Source organism: Chaetodon trifascialis, chromosome 4, assembly GCF_039877785.1.
Source record: "Chaetodon trifascialis isolate fChaTrf1 chromosome 4, fChaTrf1.hap1, whole genome shotgun sequence".
NCBI classification, from domain to species: domain Eukaryota; kingdom Metazoa; phylum Chordata; class Actinopteri; order Chaetodontiformes; family Chaetodontidae; genus Chaetodon; species Chaetodon trifascialis.
This window is the reverse complement of record NC_092059.1, coordinates 6,612,570-6,629,826: the sequence shown is the minus strand read 5'-3', so window position 1 is coordinate 6,629,826 and position 17,257 is coordinate 6,612,570. Positions and strand designations below refer to the sequence as shown.

The 17,257-nt window shown below is 41.8% G+C and overlaps 2 protein-coding genes across 2 annotated transcripts; both read left to right on the top strand.

Annotated features, from left to right (window-relative positions):
• Positions 1-4,459: 4,459 nt before the first annotated feature.
• On the top strand, positions 4,460-7,429 carry LOC139329852 (flavin-containing monooxygenase 5-like). The gene is made up of 10 exons (XM_070960432.1): positions 4,460-4,591; positions 4,739-4,927; positions 5,036-5,201; positions 5,325-5,467; positions 5,560-5,759; positions 5,883-6,018; positions 6,106-6,325; positions 6,413-6,485; positions 6,888-7,140; positions 7,280-7,429. Exons 1-10 carry the CDS (start codon positions 4,460-4,462, stop codon positions 7,427-7,429), a joined length of 1,662 nt encoding a protein of 553 aa, XP_070816533.1.
• Positions 7,430-9,963: 2,534 nt separating this feature from the next.
• On the top strand, positions 9,964-15,911 carry LOC139330063 (dimethylaniline monooxygenase [N-oxide-forming] 2-like). Its single transcript, XM_070960792.1, has 11 exons — positions 9,964-10,003; positions 11,468-11,610; positions 11,781-11,969; positions 12,083-12,248; positions 12,382-12,524; positions 12,622-12,821; positions 13,722-13,955; positions 15,013-15,134; positions 15,225-15,297; positions 15,370-15,439; positions 15,519-15,911. Exons 2-11 carry the CDS (start codon positions 11,479-11,481, stop codon positions 15,909-15,911), a joined length of 1,722 nt encoding a protein of 573 aa, XP_070816893.1. The 5' UTR covers positions 9,964-10,003; positions 11,468-11,478.
• Positions 15,912-17,257: the final 1,346 nt, after the last annotated feature.

Sequence of the window (17,257 nt, the reverse complement as noted above, 5' to 3'; positions counted from 1 at the left end):
CACACATCTGTACCAAATCTGAAGAGCAAATGTGACATTTTCGAGGTGCGTCATGTCGTTTAAGCAATAATTCTGCTTATTTTGCAGCTAACCGTGAATCAGAGGATTGGCCTACGTCTTTCAGATCAAGCCAAGTGAAAGCTGAAGAGCATCTTCCCGTCTTCAATCCCACTTTAGTTGTTCGATACTTGACAGACAATGTGACAATTGCTTGTATTTTTTCCAAAAAAGTGATGTTGAGCTGGGACTCGAAGCGCTGTGCATGTGTTACTGCACCTGATCCATTCGCTCACTTCACACACACACACACACACACACACACACACACACACACACACACATGTTTTGGCACTGCCAGAAGAAAAACACTTGTTCATCTACAAGTGTATCCTTGTTTTTAGGTCTGATTTAATTTGTATTGATTAGGAATAGGATCAGATATGTGGACGTGTGATGTATCAACTCTAGTTGAAGCTTTTTATTTGACAGAAAGAATGTTAAGTTTTTACAAATATCATGCTTTTTGACTGTGAGTCACCTTCTGTGGGTTGTGCCAGTTGGTCCAAAGCAGATCCAGATAGATTCCACTGTAGACTGACCTCTGACATGCTGTGCCCTCTCTGCAATAACTTCCCAACGATCTTCCCAGTGTGAGCGATGAGACGAGCAGCAAGTGAGGTGGTGGCTTCCTTCCATTTTCTTCCATCACTTTCTTGTTGCAAATTTGCTGGACCTGGAACTTTGTGACAGTGACAGGTGAAGAGGCAGAGAGGAGAGGGAGGGATATGACATGCAGCAAAGGTCGCGCTGTGGCGTGCTGGAGACCATTCGGCGACTGAGGCGCTCCGACCAAATGATTCTTACGATTGGTTTTTGTGTTCTTTTAAGTGTTGATGTTGGGATCGCGCAAAAGCCCAAGACAAATATGTATCACGGCGATGGCAGATTACATTTTGCACATTCCACTCGTCACCTGTTTACCTCCAGGTCGAGAAGCACCGCCGTGAAGAGAGACGCGTCTGGTTTGCTTGCTTGTCAGCAAACGTCGCCCCTGTTCTTGCATATTGTCAAACATGAAGCCAGCTTCAATATATTTGTCTGCACTAAGTTTTTCGCCTGCTAAATACTATAAATTGTGTTTTGTGTTTCCTGTATAGACGTTATTCTAAATGTACACATATGCCTGTATGGTCATGTGATTACACTGTTTCATGTAAAGTGGATTTGACTGTGCTGTTCACTGAATTGATTGTAATGATTTTTAATTAAATGGGTGTCACTACCCGATCCACACCGCCTACCTGATTGGTACTGTGCATGTGCACACCTGAGCTTCTCTAACTAATTATGAGCCACATTTTTGCACTCACGTACAACAAATGGGTTTCTGGTGCCAATCGGGCAGGATGACGGAGAATAGTCGCATGTCATCATAGAGAGTGTAAAGTCACTGTTACTTAAAATCTGCACCAAAGTTCATCCCCTTGATTTAACTGTGGGGACACAAATTGAACTTTAGCCAAATTCAAACACAATTTAACTTGATAGTCGTCTTCTTGGGCAGGATTAGAGAGGAGAAAAAAGAAAAGAATGCAGCTCTTCGGTCATCACCTCAGTATAAAAGTCAGCGCAGGTGACACTCGTCCCACTTGACGGGCACAGGAAAACAATACGCAGGGATCAAGGTAAGGAGAGCTGGCACGTCTGAAGTTTGCTGTTTTTACCGCGGTGGTGCACATGTGGCGCCTTTTCATGTGCATCTGATTAAACATGGCTCAATCAAAGAAGTGAAACATTGTGAAAGGTTATTTGCAGGCTGGCTGATTGCCTCTGTTTGCAGAAACATTGCATGGTTTTGGCTTTTTCAACTCATTCCTAAGTTTGAGATTTAATAGTGTATTTATAGTACGCGTATTCCTACTGTAGCCGACTCACACCGAGGGCATATAGAATAGATTTTCTTGCACTGATGATGTCCACAGTGTGCCCCACTGGTTGTCTAATGTCAGTTGTGATAGTCTCCCTCCAAAGGAAGTGGTCATATATAATGGATGGATGGATCTCTTTCACTGTAATATACTCATCAAAGGTATAATATGAATACTTGTGTCATTAAAATATGATTAATTATGCAAAACATTTAATTCACTCTTGTAGTAGTTATACTTTGTATATCTATGTTGTCAAATAACTCAACTTTTATTGTATTATAAGTATTTTTATAGATAAAAACACCTGCTATGCTTACTGGTACATTTTCCACCTGAAAATCACCTACTCCACTTCCAAGCTTCCTGTTGCAGGAGAATTAAAGTCACTCATAAGAGTCCTTTTTAATTTTGTTTGGCAGACCACTGACATGCATTTTCTCTTTAAAGCCAATCACCACACTTTGTCTTTTGAGTGACTGTGCATGCGCTGCATAGTGTTGGACTCCAGAGTGTCAGAGTCCGTCCAAGTTGCCCTGCAAAGCTCCTTAATTAAAACACATTCATGCATACGTGGTTAAAGAGCAACTTGCATGTTGATTACTTAACATTTCCTGAAAAAGATCAGCTGAGAAGTTAATGTAGGATTTGATTGTTTTACAAGACACAAGAGCAGAAATGGTAGCTGTTTTCCCTGATGCCCTTTTTCACACAGTCCTATTAAGTAATATGACAACTGTCTTTTATAGGATGGTTACAAAGAGTAAAAAGTCAGATCTGTTCATCTGAGTGAACAAACTCTCTTGACATCAAACCTCAGAAGGTCACTGTTAGGGTAAGGATCTGGGATGGCCTTTAAGGGGTTCACTATGATTGGATGTTTCCCAGCCATCCTAGAAAAAAAAAGGTCTTCCAAAATTTCACTCTGCCACAGGTCAGCAAGCTGTAGTGAGTCTGAGCTGTTCTAATTCCTACTTTCGGTAGTTTCACGTTACATTTAAGTGTTTCTTAAAGAGTCCACAGCCAGCTTTCATGTCCAGGTGCTCATTTTCCGACCTCTGCCAATGACAGTGGAATCATGTTGATGAAAACGTGAACTGTGCACTGTAAGTCATGGTTTGTCATATTTGCCACCTTCCAGATTAGTCAGTATAACAGTTTCAGTAGCTAGCTTCAAACCCATTTGATAATACTAATGTTAGCTAGCATTAGCACCACATTTGTAACAGCGAGCTTGGCCTCCTGTAAAACCCGCTGTTAAATAAGGCATAACTGGCCATTTGCTAACAATACCACCCTGAAGTCGAGTTACAAAGCTTGGTGACTTTGTTTGCGCAGCTCGTACATTTGTAACGTACTCTCACGTGGTGTCATGGTGTGCATTATGGTTTTGGGAGACATTGGAAATAGTGGTGGGACAGATGCACCTGAGGCTGTACCACATGCAAAATTACTCAGTTGAAGATTGATGTTAATACTGGTACTCACCTGTCGGTTAAAACTGAAGAAGCCCCATGAGAGGCAAAACGTTTTCATGTTTCTACAACCAAGTCTGGCCGCCCTAGATTCAACGCGCCTTGAATTTAAAAAGATACACTTTATTTCTGTATTTTGTTAATTATTTTGTAGAGTCTTCTGATTACAATGATGTATACCTCTGAGAAAATCATGTTTGCATTGCACTCATTGACTAAATTCAAGTAATAGATGTATATTTGAAAAGCGTGCTACACATTGTTCTGTTTAAAGAAGCTCTGTCATATGATTTCACTGATCTATGCTTTATTTGGATGCATTTTTGTCCGTAATGTACACAACAAGATACACATTAAAGGCTATCTCTGTGTGTTTGCTGGTTTTAAAATATATTTTGTTATTGCTTTTATTCTACTGGAGGGGCATTTTTTAGTGTGTTTTTAATACTGTAATAACAAGCTATTGTCACATTGAATAGTTTTAAAAAATAGCTTTTATCATACAAAAAAATGGCTCTTGGACTATACAGGTAATGAATTACTGATGAGCTCATATACCACTGAAAGGCTCCAGGGAGTACATCGATGTAAAATTCTGATATACTCATTTACTGTATACTGTATTTCACATACAACATACATTTGAATTACATTAAAGGTACGTAGGGTGGTTCCTTTTGAACAGTGCATTAAAATATATTAGCTTAAAAATGAACGAACACTTGTTCCAAAGTAACACATTTAATATGCACTTAGTGTAGCACAGTTAAGATGTGATCTGTGAACTTTATACGTTTATTTCTCACCTGGGATTTTGTAACAAACATTGCTCAGCCAGATGCCGTTACGAAGAGTAAGATTGTACATGCACTGAACTTATTTGTTCAGGACAAGTATAAATGTGGAAGTGGCCCTCCAGGATGTTATTTAACTTTCTCATAACAGTGGCTCGGACTGAAAGTTACACATTTGGAATTCTATATTTAAATCTGATGCCAGCGATGAGTTACGAAATCTTTTTTTTTTTTTTCCCCCTTTTGCTCATGCAGCTCCATCATGGTGCAAAGAGTAGCAGTGATAGGGTCAGGCCCCTGTGGTCTGACCAGCCTAAAGGCTTGTCTGGATGAGGGCATGGTGCCAACCTGTTTCGAAAGCAGCGATGACGTGGGCGGACTGTGGAAGTTCAAGGCAAGTCACGACTCCAGAAACAACGATGGCGACCATTTTGCATTTGTTCCACAAGCTATTCAAGTGAAATTGGATGAGAACGTTTAAGTTGCTGTCAATCTTAAACCACCATTTTCTTTTCTGCCATTTGAAACACATTCTCTGTAGGAGGTGTCAGAGCCCAACAGGGCCAGTATCTACCGTTCACTCACCATCAACATCTCCAAGGAGATGATGTGTTACAGCGACTTCCCCATCCCCGCCGATTTTCCCAACTACATGCATCACTCTAAAATCCTGAAATACTTCAAGATGTATGCAGAACACTTCAAACTGCTGCAACACATTCGCTTCCAGGTACCAAAATCCGCATGAGCAGAAGGGAGTACGTGGTTCAGTCGATGTATCGCTGAAGTTTAAAACTATATCTACAAACTGATCTACTGTATTTTTCATATATTTCAGACCTTAGTGAAGAGTGTGAGACAGAGACCAGACTACGCACGCACTGGTCAATGGGAAGTGGTAACTGAGAATAGGGAGGGACGGGAGGAGAAGCATGTCTTTGATGCAGTAATCTGCTGCACTGGTCACTACACCCACCCCAACCTGCCGATCAAAGACTTCCCGGGTAAAGACACATTTTACACGCATCTTGCAAAGTTTTACAATCTGCATTGAACAACATTCCACACCGAACAAGGCACGAGAGTAACATGACATACTATGAAGACCTCATTCTGCTGCGTTACAGGAATTGAGACATTTGAAGGGAAATACTTCCATAGCTGGGACTACAAGGGGCCCGACGACATGCATGGGAAGAGGGTAGTGGTTATAGGCATCGGTAACTCAGGAGGTGACATTGCTGTGGAGAGCAGCAGAGTGGCCGAGCAGGTTGGGAACTCTTATCTGATTGTCTTGTCCTTTGACATAAGGCATAGATGCAAGATAATTCATGCGTGTTGAGCCTTGCTCTCGTTCTGCAGGTCTATCTGAGCACTCGCCGTGGTGCCTGGGTCATCCGTCAGGTTTCTGACAACGGCCTTCCAGTGGACATGAAGTACAACACGCGCTTTGTCTCCATCTTACTCCAGCTGTTGCCAATCAGCTTCCTCAACTGGCTTACTGAGAAGAAACTCAATGGCATGTATGACCACGCCATGTATGCCATCAAACCCGCGCACAGGTAGATGCTGCTAGGACCACAGAGAATATGTCTCTCCACAAAGTCAGACCTCCTCATATTGTTGCTGAAGTGAAGAATTGCTATAATTCTCATCATCGGCTGTACCTTCTGCTGCATCATCAGATTCCTCAGTAAGATCCCAGTGATCAACGACGATCTGCCTTTAAAGATTCTGTCTGGGTCAGTCATTATCAAACCAAATGTGAGGGAGATCCGTGGCTCCACCGTGGTGTTTGATGATGGCAGCATGTTGGAGAAGGTTAGAGGACTTTCCGAGGATACCCTCAAGAATATTTCTTTCTTTCTGGCACAATTTAAGCTCTAATTTGTTCTGTCCCCGTTACAGGTGGAAACGATTGTGTTCGCCACAGGTTACAACTATGATTTTCCATACTTGCCGAACAATGCTTTGTACAAGACTGGGCACCGTGTGGGTCTCTACAAGCATGTTTTTCCTCCCAACCTGGAGCATCCCACACTGGCCATCGTGGGTTTCATCCACGCCTTTGGAGCCATCATGCCTCAGGCTGAGATGCAGGCCCGCTGGGTCGCACGTGTCTTCACAGGTGCATGTCCACCTCCCACAAGTCCAGATACTTTCCAATCACATCAGTGTATTTACCTGTGTCTTTCTTCTGTCTTTTGCTCTTCAGGACAGAAAAAATTGCCCTCAAATCAGGCCATGGTAAAGGCTGTTGAGAAGGACACCAGGGACATCGAGAAAACGTAAAGCTACCAATTATCTGACACAAAGCAATGTTAGCTTTCATTTGAAGCCGTCAGCTGTGATTTAGTCAACCTGTGAGAGAAATTGCTTGCTTGTTAGCTGCTAAATGCTTCACTATGTCCACCAGCTGGTCCCAAGCTGTATTTGTCAGTTGGTAGGTAGTGTACAAAGAGTTAATCAGAGCTTCTTCAACAAAACAGCTGATTAGAAAGTTGACGAGAGCTGCATCGCGACTAGGAAAACCAAAACAACAGCCTGAAAGACCCTAAAATGCTTTCACAGTAAAAGTTGTTTATATAAAAGTATTGATTCTTGCAGTGACAAAGTCATGATCAACAAAGCCTGTTTAAGCACTCTTTTGAGGGATTCCTACATTCATTGCTGCTTTATTTTTTCCACAGCTTCATTGTGTCAAACTTGACCCCCCTGCAAGTGGGCTTTGTTCCCTACATGGATGACTTAGCAGGAGAGATTGGGGCACGGCCAAATCTCCTATGGCTCTTCTTCACAGACTACCCACTGTTTAAGAGGCTTCTGTGGGAGCCTGTCACAGCTTACCAGTACCGGTTGGTGGGACCAGGGAAATGGGAGGGAGCCCGCAAAGCAATCTTCACCCAGTTTGACCGCATGTACCAGCCCCTGAAAACCAGAAAGGTCTGAAATGAACAGTGTGCTACATTATGTAAGCCTTGCATGAAATGCTAAATGTGCGCTTCAAAGTGAAGAATGAATGTATTAAACATACATCATAAAACATGATTAAACATAACCTTTTCCCTGCTGTCTCCTCCAGGTGAAGGAACAAGAGACCTCCATCGCTGGCCGCCTGATCAAGCTGAGCCTGATCGCCACAGCTGGAGCAGCTTCCATCTATTACATCCATTTGCGCAACCCAACCACTATCCCCACCCTCCTGTCCAAGCTCCATCCACAAACAATTTAAACAGGCTTCATCAATTGTTTGTGTGAAAAGGAAAAACTGGCATATCTGTTGTTACTAGATCCCTTGAGAAATCTGTTTCAATATACTCCTGTTTGGGCTGTGATCGTAAGAAAGATTATTATCGCTGCCTGACCTGCTGATTAATGTTAGAGGTGCTACTGTATCTGCTGCTTAAGCTAAAATGCTCTTATGCAAGAGTTTCTACAAAATATGTTTTAGAAGAAACATATCTGATATTGAGTGGACTCAAGCACAATTAAACTATTTAAATATTTACATCATATTTAACTTCAAGTCACCATGAATGTGAAGTGCTTTTCCTGTGTGAATAAACCGATATATTAGACATCTGAGTGTCATCTTGTGTCTTAGTGACCATACATGAAATAAGAAATAGGAATTAATCAAGATGAAGTCTTGTAAAATACTGTACCTGCACATAATTATGTGAAACCTGAGTTAAAGGGCCTGCACACAGATGGCCCATTCACATTGGCATTATAACTTATTTCACTAATTACATCTTCTTAGTGCCATGTGGGCAGGTACAGTGTGATTGACAGCCCTCCACTCTGCAGTTCATTTTGTTGCATATGTTTGAGCACCTTTGTTCTATCTGTTAGCACATTACCGCTGGCTGAAAACACCTGTGAATATTAGTAGGACCTTTAAAGAGACAAACTCACCAGTAGTGATTTTTATCCATCTAGATAGTCTTGATGTGAGTTGCCGAGTGCAGGAGATATTAGCTGCAGAGATGTCTGCCCTCTCTTGAATATAAAGGAACTAGATTGCACTCAGCTGGCGTTTCATAATCATTTTAATGGCGTCCTTCTGGGCTGAGCTGTCACGTTAGCTAGCAGTGTTGTTAGCAATGAAGTAATCTCCACAAGGTAGCAATGTCAGACTAGCGTTAGGGGGGTAGATGCATGCTGTTGCTGTTTTCTCATGGTGCTAATGCACTATAGATTTAAAGAATCTGGTTGGTGAGGATAAGCTTGCTACTCACTTTTTAAAGCTTGCTGCATTTTTTTTATTTTAATTTTTAATTTTAACTGGTTGTTCCTAAGGTCTGAAAGACTGTAATGAGACAAAGGGGCTTGAGTAGAGAGGACAGGACTGGATAGAGAGGAGAAACAGGATTAGTCAAGGTGAAGAGGCAACAAGCAAATAGCAAGTAGAAAGGCTGGAAACACAGACTGACTAAGCAGGTAGTACGATCTGGCAGGGTGGATGTGAGTCTTGATTACAGGACAGGATGCAGCTGAAGAGGCTCAGGTCGGGGCTCTGCCACAGCTGTATCCACTAAGGCAATCACACAACAGACACACACGCACGCATGCACGGACGCACGCATACACACACACAGGGAGACTCAGCTCAGAGAGACAAAGGAGGTTACTGCAGATCAGATAGAGGCAGATGTAACAAAATGTTAGATCTGAATTTGTGCAAGCTGTAAAAGTTCCACAAGGCTCAATCCTGGGGTCTGTTCTCTTCAGTGCTTGATATTGTACTGTGGATTATTTACATTCTGCTGTTAAATCACTTTAACATTAATCATAAATTAGGTTTTAATGCAGATAAGACTAAATTCATGTTTTTCCACCAGCACTAAAAACATTGATTATGAAAATTTCATCATTTCTGAAAAGACTGGTATTAGTTTTGAAAGAGTCACAGGCACATGCACACATGCACGCTTCAGCTGGATCTATGAAGCCCATGGATGCTATTTATGCTGTTTGCACTAAGATTTTCTACTGACTATGATGATAATACTCATCATTGTGAGCTGTATGCTGAGGATGGGTGGCCCTCTTTCCCTGTAAGGTGTGGAAGACCCCGGGTTTAATTATCTATTAGGCCCTTACCATTTTTTACCCCCTTACATTACATTTTATCTGTCTTTTAACGTTGGCCCTTATCGAACATGCTCAATGCATACATAGTATGTGTCAGTATTGTGATTATTACATATGTGATTGACTATAATGACCTAATATAGAAAACCTTAAATATTCAGTGCAACGTTTCCTCTTCGGAACCAGAACATACTGTATATGTTTTAATCCCAATTCTCACTTTCTCACAGCTTTCTTTTTTCCTGCTGCAGCTCCATTATAATGCACAGAGTAGAAGTGATTGGTGCAGGCAGTGATGTAGAAGTGGAGGGGTGCACACAACAGCAGCATGACAGAACTAAGGCAGAGAAATAGATTCGTATTTAAAAAGACAGCAGTGAGATGAAAGGCTAACAGTGAAGGTGTGTTGCTCTGCTATGAGGAGATTCGACAATATGATGTCTCAACTGACAGCCACAGACAATGACAGCAAAGAAATTATGAATGAGCATGAATGAGAGATAAGGTGCAGGCCTCAACATGCAAAAGATAGCCTTCCTGGCTAACTTTCACTGGAGCTTAATTGCAGCTCAAACTGGTTCAAAGTCCCTCCCCTGCAGTACTGTTTAACTGATTAGGTGATAAGCACGAGCTCAGTTCATGTGAGCTTCGAGGCTGTTTAACATCTGATCGCAGCTGCAGAGGATTTGCAATCAGCTTACTGGAGAAGGTGAGAGCAGTCTTTCAGACCTCAGCAATAAGAGTATGGTAATTCAACACAACAACAAAGAGACTTATTTTTGTGATGGTGGCGGTCTGTTGATTGCCCCCCCGGGATACACATTCTGCAAGCTGATTAACTTCCTCAAACTTTTGGAAATATCGTTATGAGTTTTAAACAACTGACAATGATATGAGTGAAGCGAAGTGAAGTGAAGTGAAAGAAGAAACAGAAATTCTATTTTTCCGTTCATTTTACAATTAGAGTTTTGTTTGGCAGGCCTTTAAAGTGTTAAGTCATAAAGTATGGAGGCACTGCTGGAGGGATTGTCGTAAATTAGTAGTGTTTAGACTATTGCGGTAACATTTACAGAGCTCCTAACTGCAGACGTTGTAATTTTAAGAATATTTAACAAATTTCCTTTTTGATAATGGAAATAATGCTACTTTCAGGAAAAGGCCAAAACTGAAACTTGTCTGAATCTTTGTATGTCAGTGTAATGTCAGTGGGTTGATCCACCACTTTGGTTCATGTTCCCCACAGTATGAATTTTGCTGAATGGTGACTTTTTATTTCGCGTCACCATTAAGGCTGAGTGAAATATCTTGACAGCTTTTGAATGGGTTGCTGAGGAAATTGCATACTATGTACTGATGTAAAGCATTGTACATGTATTAATAGCTTTGTAATGCCAATGTGTGAATGGATTGTAACATAACTGACTGTAGTTCACTTACAGTAACAGCTAGCAGTGTCACTGAAACGAAAGACTTTTCAAATTGTACCTTTGAGGTCCATAGTGGGTTTCTAATGACTTTGGAGATTCTCTGACATTTCTTGTCTTGAAGTGTTGAGTTTGCAATTACAGTGTAATGCAATCATTTTCATAGGGTAAAAGGGTGGTGTTCAAAATGAGGCTTACTAAAATATGACCAATTATACTTATCAGAGATAATTAGAAACAAAGGCCCTGGTCACTATTTGAGGCAATAAAATATGCAGGAAAAGACCTTACCATAAACTGGATGGAGTGGCTCAGAATTTTATACAGCATTCATAGTTCACAGATCATTATCCTAGTAGCTATAGCGCCACCATAAGGTTGACATATTTGGTCATGAGTTAACTATCTGGAATGGATGGATTGCTGTAGATATATATAGATATTCCAGGTCTCTGGAGAACCGATTCTAATTAATTTAATGATGCAGTTATGTGATGCACCATAATCATGTGCATTTTGTGTTTAGTGCTAATTAGCAAACATAAGCATGCAAACAGGCTAAGGCTAATGTGGTGACCATTACCTGCTAAACATTACCATGTTAGCATTGCGACTGTCACTGCTAGCATTTAGCTCAACGACTGCGGTCAGCTAAGTATAACCTCACAGAGTCGCCAACATGTATGCAGACACTCAGTCTTGTTTTCAGACATGATACATTTCTGATTCTTCGTGTCCCTCCCTACAAGAGTGCTCAGCAATGGTTCGACGTGTGGCAGTGGTTGGAGCAGGAAGTTCTGGTCTGGCATGTATCAAGATCTGCGTTGAGGAGGGCCTGGAACCTGTCTGCTTTGAAAGCGGCAATGATATTGGCGGTCTGTGGAAATTCAAGGTGAGTGGGGCCACTAGTTGAAAGAGTATCCCACATATTAATGTTGTCCCTAGTTCAGGATTTGTCTTGATGCTGTATGGCCAAAGTGCTTTCCTCTTCAACTACAATAAGCTATGATGAATGAACAATGATGTATCAGCCCTGTTTCTTGTTTTCCTTTTTGTCTACAGGAGTCACCTGAGCCAGAGCGATCCAGCATCTATCGCTCCTTGGTGGTCAACACCTCCAAAGAGTTCATGTGTTTCAGTGATTTTCCCATGCCCGCTGACTATCCAAACTACATGCACAACTCCCAGCTGCTGCAGTACTTCAGGCTCTACGCTAAGCACTTTGACCTGCTCCGATACATCAATTTCCAGGTTATTCCAGTTTCATTATGACAGGAGCGTCACTGTTTTTTCATAAGTTTCCACATCATGCTATCATAATTTATGAATGTGTGTGTGTTTGTGTGAATGTGGACATGCGTCAGACCACAGTAAGGAGTGTCACACAAAGGCCAGATTTCTCTCTGTCCGGTCAATGGGACGTAGTAACCACTAACAGGGATGGAGAAGAAGAGAGACACGTCTTTGATGCAGTTCTGGTGTGTTCAGGCCACTACACCCGTCCTTCCTTACCCCTGTCAGACTTTCCAGGTCTGGGAACAAATACATTAATGGGCAGACATTAATTAATGAAGTCAAGTGGGTTGATTTGCTTTACATCTGCACATTCTTGAGAAAAATTCTTATTTTCCTTTGACCTGTGGTCTCATCTGTTTCTGTGCAGGACATGAGACATTTTCTGGCAAGCTTTCTCACAGCTGGGAATATAAAGATGCAGACGCCTACAGAGGAAAGAGGGTGGTGGTGGTTGGCATTGGCAATTCTGGTGGAGATATTGCAGTAGAGATTAGTAGATCTGCAGAGAAGGTAAGACAGAAGAATAGGAAAAATCACAGGACCTAAGAGAAACCAATTAATTCATGCATGCATCAGTTTGTTATCTGTTAATGTCTCTCTCTGACAGACATTTCTCAGCACACGCCAGGGAGCCTGGGTGATCAGCAGGATGTCCACCAATGGACTTCCTGTGGACATGACATCTATCACCAGGTTCAACAACATCCTCATACTGCTCCTACCCAGTATGTTGGTCAACTGGGCAGCAGAGAGAGCGCTGAACCAAAGCTATGACCACAGATTATATGGCCTGCAGCCCAAACACAGGTGACTCAATATGACCTGGATGACATATGTTCTTGTCTGAGCGTCTGTCACTCTCCCATGTGTACAGTACATTGCATTTTCCGCATGGGTTTGCCCAGAGCTTCTCTACCAAAAGACACGTGGGTTACAGCTGCGGAGTCTACAGTCATTATAACAGCTTTATGATAAAGTGCTGCTTTGAGCTAAATGGTAATGTCAGCATGCTACCATGTTCACAGTGAGAATGCTAACATGCTGAATGTTTAGCATGTAGATGTCTGTGAACATTCTCATTCATCCAGGAGGTCATAGTACTTCTGGACTTGTCTGTGGTTCTAGAAGACGTTTGGCCTGTTATCCTACAGGCTTCTTCTTTGTTGAAAATCCTTGTGAGTTTTTTAGATACTCCTGCAATGTAAGATACTCCTGGTTGTAGTTTATACAGCGCATAGTCAACATTATGCAGTAAATAACGACATTTAGGCTGCAATGTTCATAATTTAGTACTTCATGCGGTATTGATGGTTGTAAATGTGCTGCACAGCCTCCACCACCAGGTGGTACTTTTGAGCAAGTCTAGCAAGTTTTGAAGCAGACGTAGTGGAGGAAGAATGATTCCTTCTCAGCTGCAGCTTGTGAAAAGCAGTGAGCGAACGTATGCTGCTTTGTTTTTGTTAAAATGAAATCCCTGCAAGTTAAACCACAACCCAGCTTGAGTGTCCAGCTACAATATACACATAGTACACACAATTATCAAATTCAATAGCTTTTATTCATTTAAGATGTATGTAACTATTATTCCCACTATCTTATTTTCTATGAATTAACAAGACACCATAGCGTGTTTAGGAAGGTACATTCAACAACAATAATCACACATTAGTAAGATAGGTTCGGTTGATCATTTCCTGTCTTTCCCAGACTTCTGGACAGGAAGCCTTTGCTCAATGATGACCTTCCTCGTCAAATACTTCAGGGAGCGCTAGTAATGAAACCCAATCTGAAAGGCTTCAAGGGCTCTGGAGTTGTATTTGAAGATGGCACTGTGGAGGAGAACATTGACGCTGTGGTCTTCTGTACAGGATACAATAGAAGCTTCTCGTTTCTGCCTCCAGCTCTCTCTGAGCAGCCTCACGGAGAGCTGACGTTGTACAAGTAAGTACGGTATGTGGTGGTTAGAGTTTTCTCATTGAGATATGTGGCACAAAAATGAGAGCCTTCCATTTACAAGTGAAAAAAAAACAGCATTTGAGACTTTCAGTGGCGAGAGTCAAGCATTTTAGTTACTGAATTGCATTTGCACTAGAAAAATATGCATTTGTGAGAAAACAAGCGTGCAGCTCTCATCGCATGAATTCACATTCTGATTTGAGGATGTGCACTTTGTTTCCATGACTTCACATTTGTGCATACTGGTGTGCGACTCTGTGTGATTCACTGCACTGCAGCAAGTGTAACAAAAACTGTGAACACATGATTTTCTTAATTTGTAGCACAGGATTTGTGCATCTGAAGAATTTGAGAAGGTGGAACTGTTGATGTGTGTTTGTGGGAGAAAAAAAAAATTGCAGCTACAAAAGGATTTTTCTCTGCGACTTCAAATTTACTGATCCACACATGACTATTTCCTGCAACTACAAATTCCACTGTCACAAGTGCTCATCCGTTTCACTCATAATACCTTCATAAAGTTTTGTAAATAGAACTTGTATTATGCAGATTGAAACTCCACATTACACAATGAGAAATTCCGGTTTATTGAGGTTGTAAACCCCATATAGCATCTAACTTAAGATAAGAAGATAGATGCCACTCTCCCGTCGGTATGGTAAATATGTAGCTAGAGGCCAGAGATGGCCCGGAGCAGTCACTGCTTGGAATCTGGTTTTCACTGTGAGGTTGGCAGACAACCAGCGGAGACTTCAGGAAGTCGCTGGGCCCAGTCAGGAAATCGTTGAGCACATGACCCCCATGAAACCACAACTTGGTTTTACACATAAACAAATAAGACAGAGCATGTTAATTAGTAAGCTTTAGAGGTGCTGCTGGGTGGGTTTTGCTCCAACTCCAGACAGAGCCAGGTTAGCTGTTGGTTACTGGCTGTATATGTGTTGTTTTGAGTCATGTCTGCCTATATCTAATTGTGAATCTCATGCATTTTATAATAAAATCTACTTTTAAAGGATCACCTTACAGTTTTTTCAAATTTCAGGAGAATGTTTCCTCCTTCTCTGTTACAACCCACACTGGCCATCATGGGTCTTTTCCAGGCAAAAGGACCAATCATGCCAGTTGTGGAAATGCAGGCACGGTGGGCTGTTAAGGTCTTTGCTGGTAAGCAATTGTGACCCTTACATGTTCACACACAGACATACTCAGGATTAAGCAGCCAGATATGTCAGTCAGTGTGTTTTTATCCTCAAGGTCTGAACCGTCTTCCATGTAAGGAGAAAATGATGGAGGTCATTGAGTCTGACACGAAGGGACACATGAAAAGGTAGATACTATCTTCATACTGCTGTTCATGAAGAAAGCAGAATACTGGTTCAAATATGTCTTGTTTTCTTAGCTATCCTAACCGGCAAGAGGCTGCTCTCCAAATAAATTACATCCCATACCTGGATTTCATGGCTGGGGAGGTGAGTTCGGCTTTATAAAAACTGTTGATATTTGTCGAGTATGTATAAAACACACACATCATGATGTTTCCTCTCACAGGTAGGGGTTCGACCAAGCCTCCTGAGACTACTGCTGACTGATCCTGTGCTCTGGGCGAAGGTCTTCTTTGGTCCCTGCACTCCATATCAGTATCGTCTCACTGGGCCTAGAAAGTGGGCCGGAGCTCGTCAGGCTATCCTCACTCAGTGGGAGCGGGTGGCTCAGCCTTTCAGAACCAGAGCGGTACCAGAACCAGAGAGGACCCTCTATTCGCCCTGGCTGCTCATATTTGGGGGAACTGTGATAACGGCTGTGCTTCTGTCTAAAAATGAGTTTGCTCCACTGCTGCAGGGTGCGACTCAGATCCTGGACAGGTGCAAGGTTTTCCTCAAGGATCCCTGGTTCAATAACGTGGTGAAATGTGGGTCCAAAATCCCATATGTTGCATTATGATGCAACATCTAAGAAGTTGCCAAAAAGCAAACAGGTCTTTGAAGTCGTGTGCTGTAATTTAGCCTTCCTTTTGATGCGACGTACAAATGCAGTATGTGTACTAAAATGGGATTATAAAATTGTGAAAGTAGTTTCCACTCTTCTGACAGGTGTGTCAGTTTCAAAGGTCAGATCAAACTGCACATGACCGTACAGCATGCAGAAAATCCAAAACTGAGCCTTACTGACACAGGAAAAACATTGAAGGACAACATGTGTCCAAGCACTAAAATCACTGTTTTACTCGATGCACACAGTTGTAAACTTGGGCCAGGAAAAGCAGTATGAACAGTCACATGCTCCAAATAAAACAAGAGCATCCTCATAAGGAAAATAAGTTCAAGGTAATTAATAATTAATGAAATGTGTAAACCAGAACTACTGGGGGTAGATGGGACTCTATACCAGGGACGAGGATTTCCTACAAAATGATCTAATTTATTGAAGTCTATGGTAACTTTCTTTCTTGAGGAATTGTTTGTCAAATGGGTTTCAGTTCTTAACATGGGTCTGCTTTTATTTATTGAAGTTTATGTTAAAGAAATGCACTTATTTGACGATTTGCAGAGAATCAGAGGATTCATACCACTGGCATGTCTATATGAGCAATATGTAGCAGGAGCCAGCAGCTGATAAGCTTAGCTCGGCAAAAAGACTGAAAACAGGGGCGAACAGCTAGCCTGGTGTTGTTGTTTTTTTTATTCCATACGAAAACCATCTGTATCTCTACACCCAGGCCTTCAGACTGGTAGGTGATGCAAATCCAGGTGCTATATACAGGTTCATAAAACTTGACTACTTTTTGTCTCTGTTGACTTAAAAATGGGATTTCTAGTTCAATATTCTTTTATTAGTCCCGCAAGGAAAAATTCCAGTTTACAGCAGCACCAATAAAGCAGATGGAGTAAATAAGTATATACAAAAGAGTGGAATAAAAAAATAAACGCCATCTTAAGAAATTATGAAGAATATTTGCAGACTGTTATGTACAGGTTGGATTGCACAGATTATTGCACAGATAATTCACAGATTACTTGGAGCAGTTTTTGTTGTGTAGTCTGACCGCTGCAGGAAGGAAAGACCTGCAATACCGCTCCTTCACACACTTTGGATGTAGCGTCCTGTCACTGATGGAGCTCCTCAGTGCAGTGAGTGTGTGTTGGAGGGGGTGGGAGTTGTTGACTGTCATGGAGGACAGCTTGGCTGTCATTCTCCTCTCGCACACCACCTCCACCGGTTCCAGAGAGCATCCCAGGACAGAGCTGGCCTTCCTGATGAGTTTGTCCAGCCTCTTCCTGTCAGCTGTT

Bases quoted from the DNA above. Each gene is read 5' to 3' on its own strand.
- LOC139329852 (XM_070960432.1), top strand. From the start codon at position 4,460: ATGGTGCAAAGAGTAGCAGTGATAGGGTCAGGCCCCTGTGGTCTGACC. The intron at 4,592-4,738 runs GCAAGTCACGAC...CATTCTCTGTAG, and splicing joins GCGGACTGTGGAAGTTCAAG to GAGGTGTCAGAGCCCAACAG. The intron at 6,019-6,105 runs GTTAGAGGACTT...TCCCCGTTACAG, and splicing joins ATGGCAGCATGTTGGAGAAG to GTGGAAACGATTGTGTTCGC.
- LOC139330063 (XM_070960792.1), top strand. From the start codon at position 11,479: ATGGTTCGACGTGTGGCAGTGGTTGGAGCAGGAAGTTCTGGTCTGGCA. The intron at 12,822-13,721 runs GTGACTCAATAT...TGTCTTTCCCAG, and splicing joins GGCCTGCAGCCCAAACACAG to ACTTCTGGACAGGAAGCCTT. The intron at 15,298-15,369 runs GTAGATACTATC...TTGTTTTCTTAG, and splicing joins ACGAAGGGACACATGAAAAG to CTATCCTAACCGGCAAGAGG.